The 22,844-nt window shown below is 38.4% G+C and overlaps 1 protein-coding gene across 4 annotated transcripts in view; it reads left to right on the forward strand.

Annotated features, from left to right (window-relative positions):
• Window positions 1-22,844, forward strand: part of dock6 (dedicator of cytokinesis 6) — a 49,511-nt gene that overhangs the window by 17,967 nt on the left and 8,700 nt on the right. Inside the window, exons 15-38 of one of the 4 annotated variants that reach the window (XM_079610392.1) lie at window positions 2,394-2,511; window positions 3,156-3,226; window positions 4,358-4,496; window positions 4,791-4,892; window positions 6,640-6,726; window positions 6,820-7,051; window positions 7,159-7,323; window positions 7,649-7,821; window positions 8,294-8,395; window positions 10,275-10,361; window positions 10,580-10,675; window positions 11,496-11,636; window positions 11,814-11,927; window positions 12,952-13,122; window positions 14,373-14,512; window positions 16,702-16,871; window positions 17,064-17,212; window positions 18,068-18,250; window positions 19,505-19,631; window positions 19,723-19,807; window positions 20,008-20,104; window positions 20,210-20,344; window positions 21,391-21,543; window positions 21,644-21,802. In XM_079610392.1, coding sequence (XP_079466518.1) covers window positions 2,394-2,511; window positions 3,156-3,226; window positions 4,358-4,496; window positions 4,791-4,892; window positions 6,640-6,726; window positions 6,820-7,051; window positions 7,159-7,323; window positions 7,649-7,821; window positions 8,294-8,395; window positions 10,275-10,361; window positions 10,580-10,675; window positions 11,496-11,636; window positions 11,814-11,927; window positions 12,952-13,122; window positions 14,373-14,512; window positions 16,702-16,871; window positions 17,064-17,212; window positions 18,068-18,250; window positions 19,505-19,631; window positions 19,723-19,807; window positions 20,008-20,104; window positions 20,210-20,344; window positions 21,391-21,543; window positions 21,644-21,802 — 3,196 coding nt within the window. The remainder of the gene's footprint in view (window positions 1-2,393; window positions 2,512-3,155; window positions 3,227-4,357; window positions 4,497-4,790; window positions 4,893-6,639; window positions 6,727-6,819; window positions 7,052-7,158; window positions 7,324-7,648; window positions 7,822-8,293; window positions 8,396-10,274; window positions 10,362-10,579; window positions 10,676-11,495; window positions 11,637-11,813; window positions 11,928-12,951; window positions 13,123-14,372; window positions 14,513-16,701; window positions 16,872-17,063; window positions 17,213-18,067; window positions 18,251-19,504; window positions 19,632-19,722; window positions 19,808-20,007; window positions 20,105-20,209; window positions 20,345-21,390; window positions 21,544-21,643; window positions 21,803-22,844) is intronic. The other 3 variants (XR_013797294.1, XM_079610391.1, XM_079610393.1) reach the window with 3 other exon arrangements.

Raw genomic sequence — 22,844 nt, forward strand, 5'->3', positions numbered from 1 at the left:
TGAACTGGATTGTTTTATTATTTTATAATGTTGCCTGGGGTGCCCATGACAATTTTTGATGTAAAAATCGTCATTATTTAGAAATAAAAGGCATTTTCCTAGCCCAATTTTAGCCTCTGGTTTGAACGCTTTGTTTTAAGGGGCGTGTCTGTGTGAGACTTCAGTGTAAATGCCCACTGCTGTGATTGGCTGACATGTTTGTGTATGAAATAGCTAGCATTACATGTGGAACTCTCTCGAAAGTTTTTACCACGTTTTACTACTACAGCTACCGAGATTAACAAATCATTAAAAGTATTGTTTAAAGCATTATATTTAGATATTCCCATCACATGAAAAGTGATGAGTATTGACCAGATGACAGACGTTGATCAGAGTTGATCGCGCGAATAAAGATCTATTGCAATTTTTGCACTCTCACGAATGCCTTCACCAAATGTGAAGTGCAGTGTAACGTCATTGATTTCATAACGAGTTTTGGGAAGTGTCCAGAAACTCGCGCTGTGTGATTGACAGCTTGGGCTATTTGGAAAGGGAGCATTCTTTGATCGCTTTCTTTATATAATTTAATCACAATTTAAATAAGATTATTTTCATCCTACTAAGAGAAACGATGTGAAGTTGATCGTTTAGTCTCTGATGCAAACAGTATTGAACGATTTTGAGAGAAAGATAATATATCTGATCTTGAATAATTACACATCAGAAATCACTGATCACAGATCAGGCATTAGAATAATAAACACATGGTTACTTACATGTTTGTGGCGTTGCTGGCAGATCCGTGTCGTAAAAGTGTGTTAAAACCTGTGTCGGACTCGGAAATTGTGACTGATTTACTGATTTAATAAAGTTTAACCACGCATTCTTAATATTGGAATCCGAAGGAAGCTAATGCAGCGACTGTCTTCTTCCACAACCAGTTACTGCACAATATTTTGTAAACGGCATGTTTATAGCTTGGTAGCTCGATCCGGTTTTATCAATTATCACCTCGTAGGCCTATGTTATTTAGCTATTGCATGTAATGCGTGAATCGGTGGGCGGGGCTAAACGGGTACTGTTGAAGTGGGCGTTGATCTTCTGCGGAGGCAGTGTTTGATACACTTTGACGTCATAGATCCCCACTTTGAAAAACCTGTCATTTGCTGTGCCGTGGGTCAATAAAAGCTTTTATTGGACATACAATGATGTTTTCAGTTCTGAAACTTGTAGGATATTCTTATAATATATAATAACCTCTTATGTCAAAAGCTCAAGCAAAATTAGATTTCTCAGTTCATCGCCCCTTTAACCATTTGTAATTGTAAACTTCACCGTTTACATTGAGAATTAAATTTCAACCATTTACATTCAAATTTGAAATCTATCCATTTATAATAGTAGTTGTAAACTTGAACGTTTACATTGAGTTGAAACGTAACTGTTTACATTAGTAGTTGAAACTATACTATTAGAACCGTTTATTATAGTAGTTGTAAATTTGACCGTTTACATTAGGAATTGAAGTTTAACCATTACATTAAACGTTAAAACTTAACCGCTTATAGCAGTTGTAAACTTGATCTTTTACATGAGCTGAAACTTAACCTTAAGTAATTGTGAAGGTTTACATTAGGAATTGATGCCTAAACATTTAAACCAGTAAGTTGACATTAGTATTTGAGGTGTAACCATCTATATTAGTAGTTGTAAACTTAACCATTTTCAAAAGTAGCTGTAAACTTGACCATTTACTCTCCCATTCAAAAGTTTGAAATCACCAAGACATGGTTTTGAATGAAATGTATGAATCTCTTAGAATTAAAATTATAGAACATTATTCATGTTGCTAATAATCATGGCTGTTTGGATGACTGACTGTTTAATAAATAAGTTTTACAGTGATTGTAAAGCCTCATTTTCAGTCCCCCAGATCACTCTAATATCCTTGTTTGGTACTCCAGGAAACTTTCTCATTGTCTCAGTGTAGTTGGAAATGGTTGTGCTGCTCAAGATAGTGTGACAGTCGCAATGCAGTGTCTTTTTCCGTTGCCAAATTGAGGACGCTTGCATTGCTGAAGTCCACATTTGCTTTCAGACAAGGAAGCACCTTTCTCGGGAAACTCGTTTCAGTGACTCAGTAGACTCAATCTATTGTCCTTAGTGGTACACACTCAAGCATGGCCTTCATTTCTGTGTTGAAACAAGGATGCAAACTGTGTCTAACCATTGAGAAAGTGGGATAAGTGGACTGAAAATAAAAGTATAAACATTTCATAGACTAAGTTTGCAAACATTAATGGGAGTGTACTTAATAGTTCTGAACTTTGAGGTTTATATTCATAAACCATTGCTGGTTTGATTGAAAAGGGTTATTTTTTTAAATGTATTTCCCTCTCTCTCCCTCTCAGGAACCTGTTGTACATTTACCCTCAAACTGTGAACTTCAATAGCCGGCAGGGTTCAGTGAGGAACATTGCAGTGAAGGTGCAGTTCATGGCAGGAGAAGATCCCAGCCAGGCCATGCCTGTGAGTCACCGATCACACCCACACCTTGTACTCCCTCACGGCTCTAGTCACACTGTCAAAGCATATTCTCATGGAAAGACACAAAAACACATTTGGAATTATGCAAGTACATCTGATACGATGATCTCATCGCTTAGATAAACCTAATTGTGCACATTAAAGCTCTTCAGATCTGTGCCAAGAATATGACAGCGCCTCCTTAAAACACATCGATCCACATCACAGTATTTTAGCTCCAACTAAACACACCGGTTACATTAGTCATTCCAACCAATTCTCCAGATGGATTAGGGAGCGCTCTGGGAAATTTTTCAGATTTCAGTGAACTCGCAGACACAGGACCTTTTACAGTGGGTTAATCTAATCGAGGATTTTAGAAACTCCCTAATAGTGTTAGTGCTGCATTCGCACACCAGTTGCTCACTCTGAAACATCCGTAATTTATTTAAGGCTCGTGTGAGACCAGTGCAGTGCAGGTACATTAGAGGCTAAATTCACTTTGTGATAATTAGGAAAATCCATCCACGGCTTCATGATTAGCGAGGGCAACAATGTAATGGCTGAAATGTAACACCCCAGTGACATCTAGTGGAGCCGTTGAGCTGTGATTCACCAATGTAACGTGATTTCCACCCTCTGAACAGGTCATCTTTGGAAAGTCAAGCTGTGCAGAGTTTTACAAGGAGGCGTACACCCCAGTGATCTACCATAACAAGTACGAACCCATGTCTCATTTACTATTCATTACGGAATCATCACTTTTTATGTCCAAAATTGCATTACATTTACCTACAACAGGGGTTCATTTTTGACTCAAAGGCCTCCAGCACTATATATACATTGTACACAGACACACACACAGACACACACACAGACACACACACAGACACACACACACACATTGTTTGGAATAAAACTTGGAAGTTTTATTTAAAATAACTGTTTTCTATTTGAAATATTGAAAATGTAATTTATTCCTGTGATCAAAGCTGAATTTTCCACATCATTACTCCAGTCTTCAGTGTCACATGATCCTTCAGAAATCATTATAATATGATGATTTGCTGCCCAAGGAACATTTACATTTTACATTTACATTTATGTATTTGGCAGACGCTTATATTCAAAGCGACTTACGTTGCATTTCAAGGTACACATACACTCTTAACAGTTCTTGCTTTCCATGGGAATCGAACCCATGACCTTGGCGTTGCAAGCGCTCTACTGTTTGAGCTACAGGAAAGCCATTTCTTATTAGCCATTTTGAAAACAGTTGTGCTGCTCAATATTTAAAAATTAAAAAGAACTGCATTTATTTGAAATGGACATTTTTGTAGGTAACACTTTAAGGTGACGTAGTTACGCGTTTCTACATGTACTTACTATAGTAAGAACAGTAAATGATGCATAATTACAAGTAACTAACCCTAAACTTAATCATAACTCTAGAGTAAGTACATGTAGATAATTAATATTTCTCAGTACTTATTTGAGTTAGTGCAATGTAACCATCACCTTAAAATGAAGTGTAACCTATTTGTAAGATTATAAATGTCTTTGCTGTCACTTTTGATTATTTTAATGAGTCTAGAAGGTTTAAAAACGTTTTTTCAATAAAAAAAACATTTAACTCTTGATTTGTATTTTTTTTTTTTTTAAATATGAAGTTAGATTTGTTTTAATATATTAATAATATTAACATCAAATATATGAAATATAGTATTATTAATTCTGATAATAATATACTAATTGAAATCATTTTAGTTTAGTTTACTGAGGCCCCCCAGTGGGTCCCAGCTCATTGGTTGAGAAGCACTACTTCAGTCTCCTCTCTCCATCTCTGCAGGTCCCCGGAGTTCTACGAGGAGGTAAAGATGAAGATTCCTGCCAACCTCACCGACAACCACCACCTGCTCTTCACCTTCTATCACATCAGCTGCCAGCCCAAGCAGAACACCCTCTTGGAGACGCCCGTGGGCTACACGGTGAGAAAAGGACCCCCCTCTCTTCTCCTCTTCCTCTCTTCCGTCTCCTGACAGTCACGCTCCCACAGCGCTGGAGAAGCACTCCAGGCTACCCGATGAAACGCTCACCTCTGTGTGACCCTGTCTCCCCTCAGAGAAACCTTGAAGCATCCTTATACGTCACCACAGTAGCACCCTCCCCGAGTTATAGCGTCATGTGATTGTAGGACACCTATAGCATGCTAATGCTTTTGAACTGCACATAGGCTGTGTAAATAATTTGCGGTTAATCCAAGTTCATGTTACTCCCCACAGTGGATCCCCCTCATGCAGCACGGCCGCCTGCGCACCGGATCCTTCAGTCTGCCCGTCTCTGTGGAGAAACCTCCACCCAGCTACTCAGTCCTCACTCCTGATGTAAGACATTTATCCTGCACTGGCTGTGTGTGTTTATGCATGTGAGAATGAATGTGGAAGTCTATTATAGATAGTATATTATAGCACCTTATTATATTATAGACACTTTCAAGGAAATTTGTGTCTCTCAAGACCTTTTTTTAAAGCACTAGAGACAAAATTACATAATTAATTAATATAAATAATACAATTAATAATAAATAATTCTGACCAGTATTGTCATTTTTTTAATGGTATTGATTATTATTTAATTTTGTTTAAATTACAAAATCTTACAAATCTAGTTTTTGAACTGTATTTAGATATATTCCAAATAATGCTATTATAAATATTTAACTGTGCCAAAAGCAACTATCACTTAAAATTATAATAGAAATGGTGATTTATTGGACTAATATTTGACATTCATATCAAATTTAATACAAAAAGTCATTGTTACAATCACCCCTGTAATTATCTTTCCAACAACCAAGATAAAATATGTATTAATTTAATTCGAAGGCATCAATACTCTAGACAGCTGTGGGAAAATATATTATGCATCAAAATAATATATTTTTTCTCAAAATCATTTGTTTTCTCAAAGTACAATGTGTCATCACTCTTCCTTATTTGTGACTGAAGAAATTTAGCCCATGGTCTCCCCTACACCAAGTCCATCTTAAAATTGAAAATAATAATAATAATTACAATAGGTGCCTATGCATCTTCAGTGCGTGGCCCCTAATAATGCCTTCCCCCCCCCCCCCCCCTTTTTTTTGCAAATAACAAGTAATATTGCTAGTAACAACTCCATTTTCTCATGTTGATGCTTCAGAACATTCCTGGTGTTTCTAGTCGAATGTGCTAATTAATATTCATGAGTCTGCCTTTTAGCAATTTAGGAAAGCCTACTGGGCAAGCTTCACATTATGTAATGAAAAGTATTCATGAGCCAAGAATAAGCCTTGGTAGGATTTGTAGATTCATGCTGTGGCACAATCTGACTGAGCTTGGGAACGCCCATGGGCACAACAGAGAAATACTGAGTAGTAGATCTGCCTCTAGTTAGTCTTAAGCAAATTTTTTGATTTGGCATGAAAGGAAACCCAGGTTCAAATCCCAACCTAATACATATATTTAAAAAAAAAAATTAAACTAAGCTAAAGCTTACTTGATTGCAACTTAACTTGACAGTCAGTGATGACAATGTTTTTTCGTTGTATGGAAAAAGAGCAGCTCTGACATTTTTAATAATCACTCCTTTTGTGTTCCACGTGACAAAAGTCATACAAATTTGGAGCCACATAACGGATAATTACAGAATGTTGGTTAAAATCAAATGGAACACCTGCAAATGTGAGGGAATTTTAAAAACGTTCTTTCCAGGCTTGGAAAATTCATAAAATGTTGAAAAATCATGGTAATTTTCATAGTGAATAAACATGTTTATAGTTATGCTCTAAATCAAATAAAAATAAAAAAAATAATCGTTTTTCATCAATTTTAAAAGATTGAAAAAGTCATGGTAAAGTGAAGATGTGGACCAAAAGTTGTGGGGACCCTATTGATTGGGCAAATTTAAGTGTGATTAATGGCATAGGGTTTTAGGCAAACAAAGTTTTACCAACAAAAATAAACATGTGACCTAATTATCCAAGTTCCAGATAATTATTTAGAGCAAGCTGCAACATCTGCTTATCTGTAAAATCTCAGCAGGAATGTGAATGTGAGGATGAGGATATGTTGTGGCCTGTGTGTGTTTCAGGTTCAGCTACCAGGAATGAAATGGGTGGACAACCACAAAGGAGTCTTTAATGTAGAAGTGACCGCAGCCTCCTCAGTTCACACACAGGTAATGAAATAAAAGAGAGAGAAAAATCAGAAGAAAAAAAAACACTGCACACATATGATTTATTTACATGCTTATTTCACCTTCTGTATGTAGGATCCACACCTGGATAAGTTCTTCACACTTGTGTATGTTCTGGAGGAATACTCATTCCCTTTTCGGCTTAAGGATGTTATAATCACAGAGGCGAATATAGAGGCGGAGCTGAAGGCCAGCATGGCCGCTCTTAAGGGCGCGCTGCTGGACACTTGCGTGCGCTTCCTGCATCAATTGATGAGCAAGCTCATACTGCTAATTGTACACCCTCCTGTTATAGCAGGACAGATCGGTTAGTAACACTGGATCTGGTCACTACTAATAATATTACCTTTTTTATACACACATTTTGGTGTTTCCTTGTGTAATCCATTTTTACTCTCCTTCCTCCAAATGCAGTGAATCTTGGCCGAGCCGCCTTTGAAGCCATGGCCCTGTTGGTAAACCAGATCCATAAGAACTTGGAGGGAAACCAGGACCATCATGGTCGTAACAATCTGCTGTCCTCCTACATCCAGTACTGCTTCCACCTGCCCACAACAGAGCCTTTATCTCCCCCTGCTGGTGAGTAAGAAATACAGCTCGCAAACCACAAAAATGCTTTACATTTGAGAGATGTGTTATGCAAAACATCTTTCGTGGAATAAATGGTGTGGGTTTGAAACAACCGTTCATTTTGACTGAACTTTTAAGTCTAAAAAAGTTATTGAACCATGGCTAAAACTGTTAACAATATCTAACCTTTAAGCCATGCTGATTAATTTCTCTAGGGCTCACTGTTTATGTAGTGAAAGTAACGGATCCGCTAGCATTTATACTCGCACTCATTTGACCTTAAAAGCAGGATGCTTAAGTTAATTCATTGAGAGCGTCGCTCTTCCTCTTTCAGTGGGAGGCGCATCATATGAGCTCCCCATCCAGTATGCCACGCTCTCTAGGGCGATGGCAAGACCCAGCAGCCTGCTACTGTCCCGCTCCAAGAGCATTAGCAACTCGAACCCCGACCTGGCCTCCACACCAGCCACCCCTGATGAGGAGGTGCAGAGAATCATTGCCAGCAAGGTAGGCGGCTCTTCCTCTGGCTTCTGATTGGTTGTTCAAGTTACTGCAGTTTGCCCCGCTCTGACCTGTGTTTTTTCGACCTTGACATGGCAGCTACAAAGAACTATCGTTTTCTCTCTTTTCTTGATTACAATCTTTGTGGAAAATTAAAGCTAATCAATAAAAATCAATAGTAAAGATATTTAACAACAAATTGTATTAATTAATCAGTATCATCACTTAAAAGCTGTTGGTGTCATTTTGATTGACTGTGACATGTTTACTGTGGTATCTGTTGATCGCTCTGCTAATAATTGTGCTATGTTTTTTGCTGTGGTACCCTCCTTCACTGTGCCCCCTGACTTTTTCCCACCCTCCTCTAAATTAAATCTGGTCCTGCACTTCGTCCCCTCCTTGTGACGCCTCTATGTGGCTGTTCTGCCTCCCCTGTGTGGCACTGTGGTTTGTGTTTGTGTCGTCGGCGGATACGCAGGGCATAGACCGCTCACATTCCTGGGTAAACTCTGCTTACGCTCCAGGGGGCTCGAGGGCTGTGCTCCGTCGGAACCCCAACTCCAGCTGTGAGCTCAAGCAGGTGCCAATCAAACCCTATACCCTAACGTGCTTCCCTACTGCCTCTAACCATACGCCCTAATGTAACCTGTAACCCCTTCAAATCACTTAACCATTACATTATTCATTACCATCTCAAACCCTACAAACTAATGTCCTATTACTCTCTTAAAACAAACAACCTAACTTGACCTATTACTGTCTCAATGCAGCTTTTTACAGTCTCATACCTTTAACCCCAACATTAGTTATTAATACTATATAAAATGTTTAACCCTATCAATAAGTGTTACTGTGTCAAACCCTTAACCCTAACATTATTTGTTACTGTCTAAAACTTTAACCCTATCATTACTTGTTACTGTCACAAACTTTGAACTCTATTATAACCCTATCATTACTTGTTACTGTCTCAAACTCTTAACCTAGCCTTAGTTGTCACTGTCCTTCCTAAACCTTTAACCCTATCATTACTTGTTTGCTATCTCAAACCCTTAACCCTAACTTTACTTGTTACTGTCTAAAACTTTTAACCCTATATTACTTGGTACTGTCTCAAACTCTTAACCCTATCATTACTTGGTACAGTCTCAAACTCTTAACCCTATCATTACTTGTTTGCCATCTCAAACCCTTAACCCTAACTTTACTTGGTACTGTCTCAAACTCTTAACCCTATCATTACTTGGTACGGTCTCAAACTCTTAACCCTAACATTACTTGTTGCTGTCTAAAACTCTTTACTGAACATTACTTGTTTGCCATCTCTTAACCCTAACTTTACTTGTTACTGTCTAAAACTTTTAACCCTCTCATTACTTGGTACTGTCCTAAACCCATAACCCTATCATTACTTGGTACTGTCCTAAACCCATAACCCTATCATTACTTGGTACTGTCTCAAACCCATAACCCTAACATTAATTGTTACTAACTCAAACTCTTAACTTAACTTGTTGTTACTTGTTGTTCATTCTCAACTTTTACATGCTAACAAGTCCAAGTCTTCCAGCAGTACACCATATCATCCTGTACTCTCTCATTGCCTTCACTCTGGTACTTCTGTAATCGTACTCCGTAATCTTGTGCCAGCTCCTCTGCTGCTGTCCATTTAGCTCTGTCTTTGTAAATGTGTCTGTGTGTAAGTGTGTCTGTCTGAGGGTGTATATGCATTTGTCTAGAAGGTTGTGTGTTCATGCCTCCTCCTCTTCTTCAATCAACTCATCTCTCTTTCCTTTGTCCGCTGTGCTTCTCCTGCCTTGGTATAAGTCTAGTCACCAACGATACCAACATATATATTTAGTGTAACCCAATGCAATTAACTACCACAGTGTCTCTTCTAGATGCTCATATCCACCCGTACATTATTTATGTTTTTTTTTTTAAGAATTACTATTATTATGGAGTGCTTGATTCTGATGTGTATTCAAATGTTTTATACCATTGCAAAAGTTTGAATTTGAAAACCAGCTTGCTACATGGATGATGATAGTCTCTTGTAGCACTCTGCAATCGTTTTCTTCTCACATATTAAAATAATTTAAAATTATCAACCAATATTTCATATTTATTTATATAATTGTATACTATCTGGCTTATTACACAGCTATGCACCAATATACATGTTATCAGTCAGTTAACCATAAAATAAAACCCTTCAGGAACAAGTCCTCAATCACCCTGTCAGGGTTTATTTTGCATTAAGCTGACTACATTATCCTTAACATGGCATTAATTAAGTTTGATGGTCTTGAGTTTGCTAAAGGATCTTGGTTTGTGCATCCAGCAAGCATTCTTATCCCTCTTCCTTCATTCTCTCTTAACTTTCTGTCTTCCGATCTTCATTGTTATCATCATCATCATCATCACCACCATTCTTCTGTTCACCCACTGGTCTATAGGCCAGTGAGCGTGCCTGTAATCGCATGTCTGCCTTCATCGAGACTTCCTCCATTCTCTGTCCTCCCTCCAGGCAGATCGCCAAGAAGGTAGAGCACATATTCATTTACTCACCCGTGCACTCTCCTTTTATTCATTCCTTCATTTGTTCATTTATGTACTCACCCATTCATGGAGTCACTTTATCTTGTACTCCATTTTATTTTAATGTTGTGAGCTTGCCTTTATTGTGTGTGTGTGTGCGCATGTGTGTGGTTCAGAAAATCTTCATGGGGTCATGTTTTGTAATAATGCTCTCTGCGTTCAGTTACTTCATGAAGAGTTAGCTCTCCAGTGGGTGGTGAGCACCAGTACCGTGAGAGAGGCGTCTCTGCAGCAGGCCTGGTTTTTCTTCCAGCTCATGGTCAGTCAACCTCCAACCTTGCACATTATTTACATCAGTAACTAAAGTCAGGTCGTGTCACGTTTATTTAAGTAGTGCTTTATACAACACAGATTGTTTCAAAGTAGCTTCACAGCAGTGAACAGGAAAATGACAGTTAATGTTACAAAATTCATAATTTATGTTTCAAATTTCAAAAAACAAATTTCATCATCTCTACAGAAGATAATAGTTGTGTCTCATAGATCGCATTTGTCAGCATTGAGGCTGCCTAAAGTTCAGTAAAGTTACCATTATATTCCAAAGTCATAAAGACTTAATTTACTCTTCACAAGGGTGGTAAACAACAGTACATTTTATAATGGTTACTTTTCTGAAATAAGACACCCTTGAAGACGTATTCTACTTCCGGAGAACGCAGCCTTCGAAACTATTTAGTTCAATGCTTTTCCATTTCATGTCAAAGTTTAATGTTGCAAACTTTTTGAAACAAGTTCAATTCAGCTCTACAGAAGACAATAGTGTCATTATTCAGTTCAGTTCCATAACAATGTTGATGTTCCCAAGTTAATGTCATTTTCCTGCTCAGTTCTTTTCATATGTTGTTCTCATCTGATAGTGTCAGTGCCGTTAAATCGATAATTAATACTTAGTCATTTACTCACCATCTTATTGTTTAAAAATGAATAATGACAGAATATTTGTTTTGGGATAAACTATCCCTTTTATAGTTCCAGTGAATTATTTCAGAAGGTTTTGAAAAACCTAGTGTTTGGTTTGGTTCATACGGCATAATTAAAATTTAGGATGCTATCACTCATTCTTCTATGTGTGATAACAGGTGAAGAGCATGTCCCATCATCTGTTCCTGTCCTCACGCCTGGACATGCCCCGCCGCCAGCGCTTCCCAGACCGCTTTGTGGATGACATTGCTGCTTTAGTATGTGCCATCAGCGCAGACATAGCCAGCAGACATCAAAAGGTAAAAGAGCAGCGGATCTCATTTTACTGCTGGAGGAACACTGACCTTATGTAGATAAGAGAAGGTTTGAGACTTTATGATGGTTTCTACTGTTTTATGACTGTTTACTTCTGTTATGAATCAACAGGAAGCATGCTTATCTCTGTTTGAGCTTGTGAATATTCGTGTGTGTTTCAGGATGTTGAGCTTGTGGAAAGGTTAAACAGCAGCTTGGCCTTTTTTCTCAATGACCTGCTGTCTCTCATGGACAGAGGCTTTATTTTCAACCTTATCCGCTCATATTATAAACAGGTACTTGCACACACACACAAACATGCATCCTTTGCGTAGTTTACAACGTAGCTTCACCATTATGGTCGATACACCTGAATTAGCTTTTAAAGTGCCCCTATTATGCTATTTTAAAGATTCCTCATTTTGTTTTGGAGGTCTCCTACAATAATTTACATGCATCCAAGTCAAAAACCACAAGCCTTATATACATAAAAAGGTGTATTTGCACTGAAAAGAATGACTTAAAAGAATGAAATCAAAATTGAAGTTTTTTTACTAAAAGTATGAAAATGTCTTACTGTTACCTTTAAGCTAGTGTGCTCCAAAAACAATGGCAAAATTCGCATTTAGAAGATACAAGCATTCAAAACTTAGACTCTCTCTCAGAGTTAAGGCAGACCAATTGGATCAATGATTTTTTGGTGACATCACTCTGCACTGCAGCTTCTCATCAGATTTTCTGTCCAATCAAATTCTCTTTAGAATCTATAGCGTCCCGCCCCCAGTCACTTGTTCACACATTTACTATTTTCTACATGTTGAATGGCACATACTGCACTATACAGGGGATGGGGAACGATTCAGACAGTGTATGCTTTCCATTGGGGAGAATGAAGTATGGTTTCACGTTAGTGTCACGCAAACCGCTATATTTTAAAGCGAAATGGAGGAGAAACAGTTAGAGATTAGGAGGAAACTGCGTCTTTACCGAACTCAACAGCCCTGGTTGAGCTGTGATATAAATGAAACGCTATTTTTTAGAACGCCATTCTAAAAAAGGGGAGGAGCTGTTCAAATGTCCCACCCTGACTTCCTGTTTCAGTGGAAATTACATTGAAAAACATTGAATAATACCGTGCTTTTCAAGGCACTTCAGTGGGCCTTTAATTTAAATGCTTATACTAGCACACATAATACCTGGTTAAAATAGATTGCTGGTGAACAAGAAAGACATAAAACACTACATGAGAATGTGTCACAGCTGTTCATGATTTTGCCCTAGAACATTTCAGATAACAGTTTGGTGCATTTGTGTCTGCAGATTAATAATAAGCTCCACACAGCGCAGAACCCCAGCTCTCTGACAGCACTGAGGATGGACTTCATTCGGATCGTCTGCAGTCATGAGCACTACGTCACCCTGAACCTGCCCTGTGCCACCCTCAGTCCCCCCGCGTCCCCCTCACCCTCCACATCCTCCACTACCTCTCAGGTACACACACACACTCTAACACAGTTGGAAAAAAACCCCCAGCAATTGCTGATATTGTAAATGTGCTGCTTTTTCCACATACAGTGCAGATTCTTTTTAGACCTATTTATATGCAGTCTTTCATGTCATGACAACACAACTCCTGTAAAACCTGGTAACATTCACACAATACATGGAAGTTTATCAGACAGGGAAATTATGTAACACTGTAAAGCAGTGTTTTTTCCCTCCTTCAGAGTAATACTCTACAATTCAAAAGGGGTCAGTAAGATTTTTAAAATGTGTTTATAGAAGTCTCTTATGCTCACCAAGGCTTAATTTATTCAAAAATAGGCCTCATTTTATAAAAAATTGTGACATTTTGAATTTATTCATTTATTCCTGTGATGTTAAGGCTGAATTTTCACCATCATTAATCATTCAATGTTGAAAACGGTTTTGCTGCTTCAAATTGTGAATCCGTGATAATTTTGTTCATGATTCTTTGATGAAAGGAACAGCATTTATTTGAAATAGATTTTGTTTAACATTATAAATGTCTGTACTGTCACGTTTGTTCAATTCAATATGCCCATGCTGAATAAAAATGATAAAAAGAATCTTACTGACCCCAAACTTTTGAACAGGAGTGTACATCTTAGTACTTTTAACAGAAATATGGGCTTCATGTTTCTGTTTAAAAATTTGTGCTATGTTTACCTACATTTTAAGTGCATTATTGTAATCACAATTTAAAAAATGTTTACAGAGAGACTGAATAATTTTCAGTGGTAACTGAGATTATGCCACAAATGCAGTTTTGAATGATGAACATTCCTTTAATTCCTTCATCTCAGACTGATTATAAGAAATGATACATGATCATTTTACTTTACTCCTCAAGCTTGACAAGTTCAGTTTTGTGTGATGTGGCTAAAATTGAATCCACTCTCGAAAGCTCGTGTCGTGTTCATGTTCTCTTGTTTGGATTAGGGAGAGTGCTCTCTCTTCTACAAATCTGTATATAAACTGACCACATTCACATAATCCTCCGAAATGTAGTGTCAGTGCTGTAGAGTTTCCTGATTTGTTTGTAATTGTGTGGTAAAGTGTTTCTCACTGTGGAGAATAAATCCTCTCATGATGGATGTTATGTTGCTGTCTGCCACATTATATCAAGCTGGACACACTCAAAGGACTTCCCTTAGGAAATAAAGTGTGCTTCACACTGGCGCTTCTGAAGCAGACATTTTCTGTGTCTTCTCTCGTAGAGCTCAGCGTTCTCCTGTCATGTTCAGGATCAGGGTGTGGTCAGCATGTTCGAACTGTCGGTGCCGTTCCGCCAGCAGCATTTTCTATCTGGCCTTCTGTTGGCTGAACTGTCACTCATCCTTGAGCCAGACGGAGAGGGGTGAGAAACGTTTCTACACAAGTATTTAGACGTTTTCATGACAATAGCTGATTACTTTCATCTAATAGTCAATCAAATTTGGCTACAATTTTTTTTTATAATATGCACAAATTAAAACAATTTTGTTGTAACAATGTCACAATTTAAAAAAAAATCAGGTTCACTCAAAGTTCACATTCACAATGCCATTGGCTGGAATACACCACATGACTTTTGTCCCACTTTGCAGACTGGAGGAGTCGACGCTAGTTTTCGAAAGTTATAGGCTGTGTCTGAAATCGCCCCCTATACACTCATACACTCACTATTCCCTACATTACTCCACTAATATAGTCGACTTGAAGGAGTGAGTGAAGACCGTGAATTCGCACAATGAGTGCGCCGAAAGGGCTGCCGCTTTTGCATAGTTTGTGCTTGCTGTTTAATAATCATTTAAAACTTATTTAAAGGCTTACAGCTCCAGTAGTAAGATGAAAAGATTTATCTTGAACTCTGTCATGGAAACTATGTATAAGCCTTAATTAAACAATTTAATAATCAATTAAGCATGAATTTACACCTGTGTGATATTACGCTGTAGCCACATTGGACCAGCGTTTTGGAAGATGGATGGATGATTTATCTGCGGGCGCCACCTTCTGGTCAGATGCAGGAATTCATTCGGCGCGCGACTCACAGTGCATTATGGGTATTCTCTAGACGTTGAGCGTACATCGGTTGTACACTCGATATTGTGGTGTGTTGTGTGATTGAATGAGGGCACTTAACATCCACTATGGTTTCGGACACCTCTACAAATGGCTGTCCCCTCAAATAGTGCCCCATTTAAGAGTATAGGCGGCAATTTCGGACACAGCCATCGTCAGTTTGAAGTCGGAGTTGACAGATATAGCAAAATCACATCCGAAGTGTAGGATGGGCGCATACTCTGATTTTTTTCAACTTCATATTATGGTTCCATCTAGCGGGAGGAGATCAAACATGTTTGATAATTTGAGCTGATTTTAGAAAACAAATTTGTGTCCGAAATCAAATAGTTCCCTATACTTATACTTATCAAATACTTATAGTATGCGAAAAACAGTTTGCCAACAGAGTAGTATGTCCGAGTACATAGTATTCGAAAAACAGTTGGCAAGAAGTACCCGGATGACCTACTACTTCCACAGAGAATCTGAAGTGCGCATTCGATGGACACTTTACTATCCCATGCCATGAGGCCACAGGAGAGATTTTATGAATGGTATTCCATCAACACAACTGACACTGGTAGGTCACATGACAATAACAACATCATGGCGGATGTAGTTTGTCCGATCTTCATTCATACTACACACATTCATACTATATAGAATGGCGGGAAGTTAAAATTCAAATGTAGTACCTATTCGGACAGTGTGCGATTTCAGACGCAGCGATTGTTTCCGTTTGTCACACATCTCTTAGCATCAAGGCACCTGTTTTTGCAGTATGTTGAGAACGATGTCGTCTTAGCGGTCTCTAATTTAATAACTAATGATCGTTACGACTAAAGTGAATCAATCAAAACTAAATTTAGCTGGAAAATATCTTTATTCAAGAACCGCTATAAAGCCAAAACAATCTCTGTTACCTTAAATGATCCGTTTATCACTGTAAAGCTGCTTTGAAACAATCTACATTGTTAAAAGCGCTATATAAATGAAGATGACTTGACTTGACTCAAGTAAACAGTCAAGCATGCATGGAAAAAAGAAGCAAAGAACAAGCAATGGAACAAATGCATTTTATCCAATTATTAGCATGTTTTGCTATGTGAAAAATCGTCGTCAAGTTGTTTCAAACCCGAATGAGTTTCTTTCTTCTGTTGACCACAAAAGAATGTTGGTAATCAAACAGTTGATGGGCCCCATTGACTTCCATAGTAAATGAATGCTATGGAAGTCAATGGATGCCGTCAACTGTCTGGTTACCAACATTTTTCAAAACATCTACTTTAGTGTTCAGCAGAAGAAAGAACTCTTTTCTTAACAGAAAGAAACCTGTAAACCATACAGGTTTGGAACAACATGAGGGTGAGTAAATGATGACAGAATTTTCATTTTTGGCTGAACTCTCCCTTAGGCACTCTTATAAACAGAACTTTAATAAAAATGCATGGACTCTCTAACACTGTAATCACACATCTCACACCTCTCTCTCGTTCTCAGTGTGTTCTTCCTCCACAAGAAGGCCATTAGTGCGCTGCACTCTCTGCTGTGCAGTCATGATGCGGACCCCCGCTTCACAGACCCCCAGGTGCTCTCGCACATCGCCCAGCTCTACCTGCCACTCATCCCCATCGTCATGGAGACGCTGCCCCTTCTCCACGACTTCACCGGTTAGTGAGACCCTCTGGGCCGAGTGCCCACAATAGAGCAGTCTGCTTATCTCTTCTTTGGCTATTTATATGAACACTTTGTTTATGACTTGAATAGTTTCCCAAAGGTTAGAGCTCCGGAGAGTCATTAAAAACTGAACAAAAGTCCCATTTCAGCCAAGATCTGTATCTCTCCACCTTTGTATGTCCCAGACACGTCCCCACAGCGGGTACGTCACGCCTCGGCGCTCGTCGACGATAACGACCCAGACAATGGCACCATCAACCAGTCTGTTGCCATGGCGATAGCTGGCTCACCCCTCCCCCATACCAAAGCCAACCCCTTCACTCTGCAGTCTGTGGTGAGTACCTGCTCGCTGAACACCATTAATAAGTCCTGTTATGATTATGAATGAAGACTGTGAACGTACACTACTGATCAGAATTTGTAATATTTTTAAAAGATGTCTTTTATGATTACTGTATTTATTTGATCAAAGTGTCAGTAAAACAGAAATATTGTAATAACTGTTTTCATTTCTATTGTAATATATTTTGAAATTGAATTTATTCCTGTGATCAAAGCTGAATTTTCAGCATCATTACTCCAGTCTTTGGTTCTGGTCATATTCCCCAATTACACATCACTCTCCTCTTATCCCCAAAATAAGGACATTTATTTTTCTTTTAGAAATAAGCTATATTTATGCACATACAGTTTTTTTTTTTTGTACAGTCTTTTACCCATGCTGCTGCTCTAGGAGAATAAATATAGAAAAGACAAACAACAGAAATAGAATTACTTGTAATAGCTCATGGTCTTCTGGAATTTTCCCTCAGGTTCAAATGAATGAGGTCACAGCTGCAGTGTCTTAATATCACCACTAGAGGAGCCCTACACACACACACACACACTTCTGCTCATTCTGTCTGCTACAGTACCGCCCTCCTCCACAAGAGGGGGAATTATTATTCTTCCCCTTAAGGTGTACAACACTGTTTCCTGTCCATTAGTGAATATTAATGGCAAGCGTATGGCTGAGAAAATGAGCGTCATGTGTGTCTGAGTGTTTATTATACATATGGGTGTGTAAGGAGTGGACATCCTCTGTATATGCCTGTCCCAAACAGGCTGCCGGATGTGATGTCTAATCAAGCCGGGCTTTGTTGTGTTTTTCTGTGTATTGTAAATGTGTTTGTGTTTGCTCCTCGGTCAGGCGGGCCGTCAGTGTAGCGCCCTCTCTGCGGAGTGCAGCAAGACGCTGCTGGTTTGTTTCCTGTGGGTGTTGAAGAATGCAGACGCAGGGCTGTTGGAGCGATGGGTGTCAGACCTGACTGTGCCACAAATCAACCGCTTGCTTGATCTTCTTCACCTCTGTCTGTCCTGTTTCGAATACAAGGTACATCCACATTCCCCTCTCATCTTTTTAAGTTAGTGGGTTAATATGGATTTGTCAATGTCAGTGAACGTGAATACATTTATAATATTTAAAGGGTTAATACACCCAAAAATGAAAATTTACTCACCCTCAAGCCATCCTAGGTGTATATGACTTTCTTCTTTCAGCTTAATACAATCGAAGTTATATTAACAAATATCCTGGCTCTTCCAAACTTTATAATGGGAGTGAATAGTACCTTAGATTTTGAAGCGCCAAAAAAGCGCATCCATCCTCCATAAAAGTACTCCATACGTCTCCAGTGGGTTAATAAAGGCTTTCTGAAGCGAAACGACGTGTTTTTGTAAGAAAAATATCCATATTTATAACTTTATAAACTATAATCACTGGCTTCCGGTAACAGCCATACACGAGTCTAGTTTCGGGAGAAGGTTTCAAGGCAGCAATTGATCCGAACTATGTCCCAAGTTTAGGGTCTCCGTAGAATGCCTTTCCAAATAAGGTATTCGGCTTCAGGCACATCCCTAGTCTCAATAATGATTGTGTTAATTCAATAATTTGGTGTTTAGAAACATGGCCCGATTGATACTGTTTTTTTTGTGTGTTTTTTTTTTAATACCAAAGGGAACAGTAAGAATCAAATTTGAGTAAGTCAATCAAACATTGTGCTGTTTCTGGCTACGTAGCACCTTCCCCTAAATTTTTTCAAATCTGAAAAAGAGAATTTTAAATTTTAATTCTAATTTAAAGTCTCGTGAGTATTTCTACTAATAATACCATATTTATTTGAAAACGTATTGTGTAAAATAAAAATATTTTTTTCACTGAAATTAATGTTTTATATATTGGAGGGAATACATTAAAAATCCAAATGTGATGTTCCCACATGACAGGACTGCAATCGTTATGTGAGTGGAACCTTTCTGCATGCATTTTTTTAATACATTTTTTTATGAATGCAATGTATTGATTTACAAAGAGGCTGTTATTAAGGCTGGGCCAGTTTACAACTATAATTGTCTGAACGTCCTGTTTAATTCCAAGGGCTAAAAAAAAAAAGGAAAAAAATATCAGGAAAAACTATTTTTGGTGCAAAATCACTGTAAACGGACCACAGAAGATAAACAAGTCATAAAAATTTGACATGACACCTTTAAAATTCACAAAAATAAGTTTCTTCTGTTAAAACTGATTTTTTTTGTGTCTTGGATGTTAACATGTTTTGATCGTCCTGTTCATTGTGCCTCTTCTCAGGGGAAGAAGACCCTGGAGAGGATCAACAGTCTGACCTTTAAGAAGTCTCAGGACATGAAGGCCCGTCTGGAGGAGGCCATACTCGGCACCATCGGAGCAAGACAGGAGATGGTCCGCCGCTGCAGAGGTACGACAGATGCTCTGCTGGTATTTGTGCCCAAGTAAATGTTGAAGCATTGAATTTGTGTCATTCATCACTGGTCCTGTGCGTTCCTCAGAGCGGAGTCCTTACGGAGGTCAGGAGAATGTCCGCTGGAGGAAAAACGTCACTCACTGGAGACAGAACGCAGACAGAGTGGATAAGTGTGTCTTTTTTTTCCCTTCTCTTGCTTTTTGAATATCTTTCCACTGCTGTTTAGCTTCATTGGACATCTGAATGCCGTTGCTGTAACTGTCAGTCGACTTAATGAAGCACATAATCACAGGGTACATGTGCAGTTGTGTGTGTGTGTGTGTCAGATGGGCACTATGAATAGCTTACAGTAAACACTGTCTCTGCGCAGAACCAAGGCAGAGATGGAGCAGGAGTCGGTAGTGGATGGAAACTTGGCAACAGAAGCTGCTCTCATAGCCCTGGACACACTGGAGATCATCGTCAAAGTAAAGGAGACTTTGTTGCTCACATTTGAATGCAGTTGCAACAGATACCGTGCGTTACAACTGTGTGTCATTGATTAAACGTGTTTGTGTGTGTGTTTGCATCAGACGGTGGTGATGTCAGAGCTGAAGGAGAGTGTGTTGAGTGGTGTGCTGAGAGTCCTCCTTCACAGTATGGCAGGAAACCAGAGCGCCCTCTTCTTGCAGCACTGCTTCAGCACACAGAGAGCTTTGGTCTATAAGGTTTGTGTCTGGATAACCCTAAACCCTGAGTTTTGAACATTGGTGCAAAACCCTTCCAGCACCAAGGGTATTAGACAAAATACTATAGCATTTGTGTATCCGCCATTTATCGGTTATAGCTCATTTGATGAATATAATTATCAGCTTATTGGTATCAGCCAAAACTTTCAATGCAAAACTCTACATTAAAAAATGATCGTGATTTTAAAGGTAAAAGTGAAAAACTGTTAATTGGTTAACAGAAAGTTTCCGTACTATATCGGGTAAATGACTGTGATAGATCTAACAGGAAATGTAATAATACTGTTAAATTTACAGTTTGTAGAAGTAAAAAAGAACAAGTCATTTTATAATTTACAGTGAAAAAACCTAAATTGACATTCCCTGCGTGACCCTTCACATTTGATATATTTTTGTTGAAATAACTGTTTCTTCATAGTTTTTATTATTTTTTTCTAATCAGTTACATACATTAGGGTTTTATGTTAATGTTGTTAAATTAATGTTTATTGCATTTTTAAAATGTCATGTGTGTTACCATGATGGTGTTTGTGTGAACGACACCGAGCTTCTATATAGTATTAGCTTTCATCGTGGAAGAGCTGCTTGTGATGAGCTTTGATTCATCATGTGACTCTCATCACCACTGTGATTAGTGGTTGTCAGTGTATTACAATGGAACAAAACAGATATTGGTACTTCAATAGGTTGGTAAATTAACATTATATCAGATAATGAAATAAGTTTTTTTTTTACTGTAAATTTAAGTTAAGTCTGTAAAACCAAAAATGTTTCTACCGTAATTTTTACGGTAAATTTCTGGCAACCACAGGTGCCGTTTTTTTTTTTTACTGTAAATTATATGCCATTTTTTACAGTGTAGTTATTCGTGCTGTTTATGTGTCTTTGTAAATCATTGTTGTGAAATAAAACTTAAGACTTAAAGACTTTTCTTTTTCAGCTCTGTGTACATTTCAGGCCTGTTGTCTTACATAGATCATGAAGGCAATTGTATAAGAAGCTAAGCTTTGCACGTGTTTCTGTAGTTCCCAGAGATGTTGTTTGAGGAGGACACTGAGCTCTGTGCAGATCTGTGTTTGCGGTTACTGCGTCACTGCAGCAGCAGCGTGAACTCCGTACGCAGCCACGCCAGCGCCTCCCTCTACCTGCTCATGAGACAGAACTTTGAGATCGGCAACGTAAGGCACAACGTCACATTAAACTCTGATGCTTGATTCAGCTTTCCCTATAAAGACACGATAAACCAAATCAAATCCTGTCTTTCCTCCCGATCTGTAGAATTTTGCCCGTGTGAAGATGCAGGTCACCATGTCTCTGTCTTCACTCGTGGGAACCTCTCATACCTTCAACGAAGAGCATTTGCGGCGCTCTTTGAAAACTATTCTCACGTATGCTGAGGATGACCTGGAGCTCAGAGATTCCCCCTTCCCTGAGCAGGTATCAAACACTTGAATCTGGGTGGCCAGCTAAAAGGTTGTAGGTTTGAATCCCACAGGGGACCCAACCGCCACCACTAATTTGCCCTTTAACCCTAAAAACCCTATATAACTTAGTCAGGGCAGCGCCATATTTAATTTTTGACAGGAAGGAAAGCAAAACTCTGAGGGATAGAATTAGAGTACATTGGATCGTGTTACAGGAAGGGATCGTACTCTTGTTTAACAACATGCCAATTGTTCAGCTGACGAAACGCGTCTTTCCGAAAAAACTTTCAGTTGAAAACTTCTTGAAAACGTCTGAGTTATGAAAATGACGTGATCCAGGACATTTATTCTGTGCATGCCGTTGTAAAGACTCTATTGAGTTTGTCCCTCACAGCCTCGCTTTCATCTATGTTAAATTCAATACAGCGTCTAACCTGACTGAGGCCTATTCTGTATCATATTTAATACATGAACTTCGAAGGCCTCTAAATTATAAACACGAATTAAACTTTGCTGGGAAACTTGTTGCACGTAATCTACTACATGCCTTTTGTCTGTCCCTTTCAGGTCCTGAAACGCATGTATTAATTCTGTGAAATCTTTAATGCATTTTTTAATTGATGATCTTTAAGGAAGTCTTTAATATTGTTATTAATATTTCAACATGAACATCAACTGGACTAAAGCAAATTAGGTTTACATGGTTTTCCATATCCATACGTTTTGCTCCCCACAATAAAAACTACAGAGATTTGATCATAAAATTAAGCGTTTAAATGTCATCTTATTGGGACTTTGTGAGATATAGAGTGACAATTTATATTTATATGCACTATTATGTAATCATTGAATTGAAGCTATTAGAATTTAATATGGCCATATAAATAACCCGATGTATCAAATATGACAAAACATAGAACGTGTGGGTGTGTGTTTATTTATTTTTTGTCTAAAGATTTAATAAACTATTCCATAAATTATTTTATTTTTTTTGTCTGACGATTATAATTTGAAATGTCAGGCTTTAAGGATAGATTTTTCTACACTTTATATCT

The sequence above is a fragment of the Phoxinus phoxinus genome (genome assembly GCF_949152265.1).
Source record: "Phoxinus phoxinus genome assembly, chromosome: 1".
Classification (NCBI taxonomy): domain Eukaryota; kingdom Metazoa; phylum Chordata; class Actinopteri; order Cypriniformes; family Leuciscidae; genus Phoxinus; species Phoxinus phoxinus.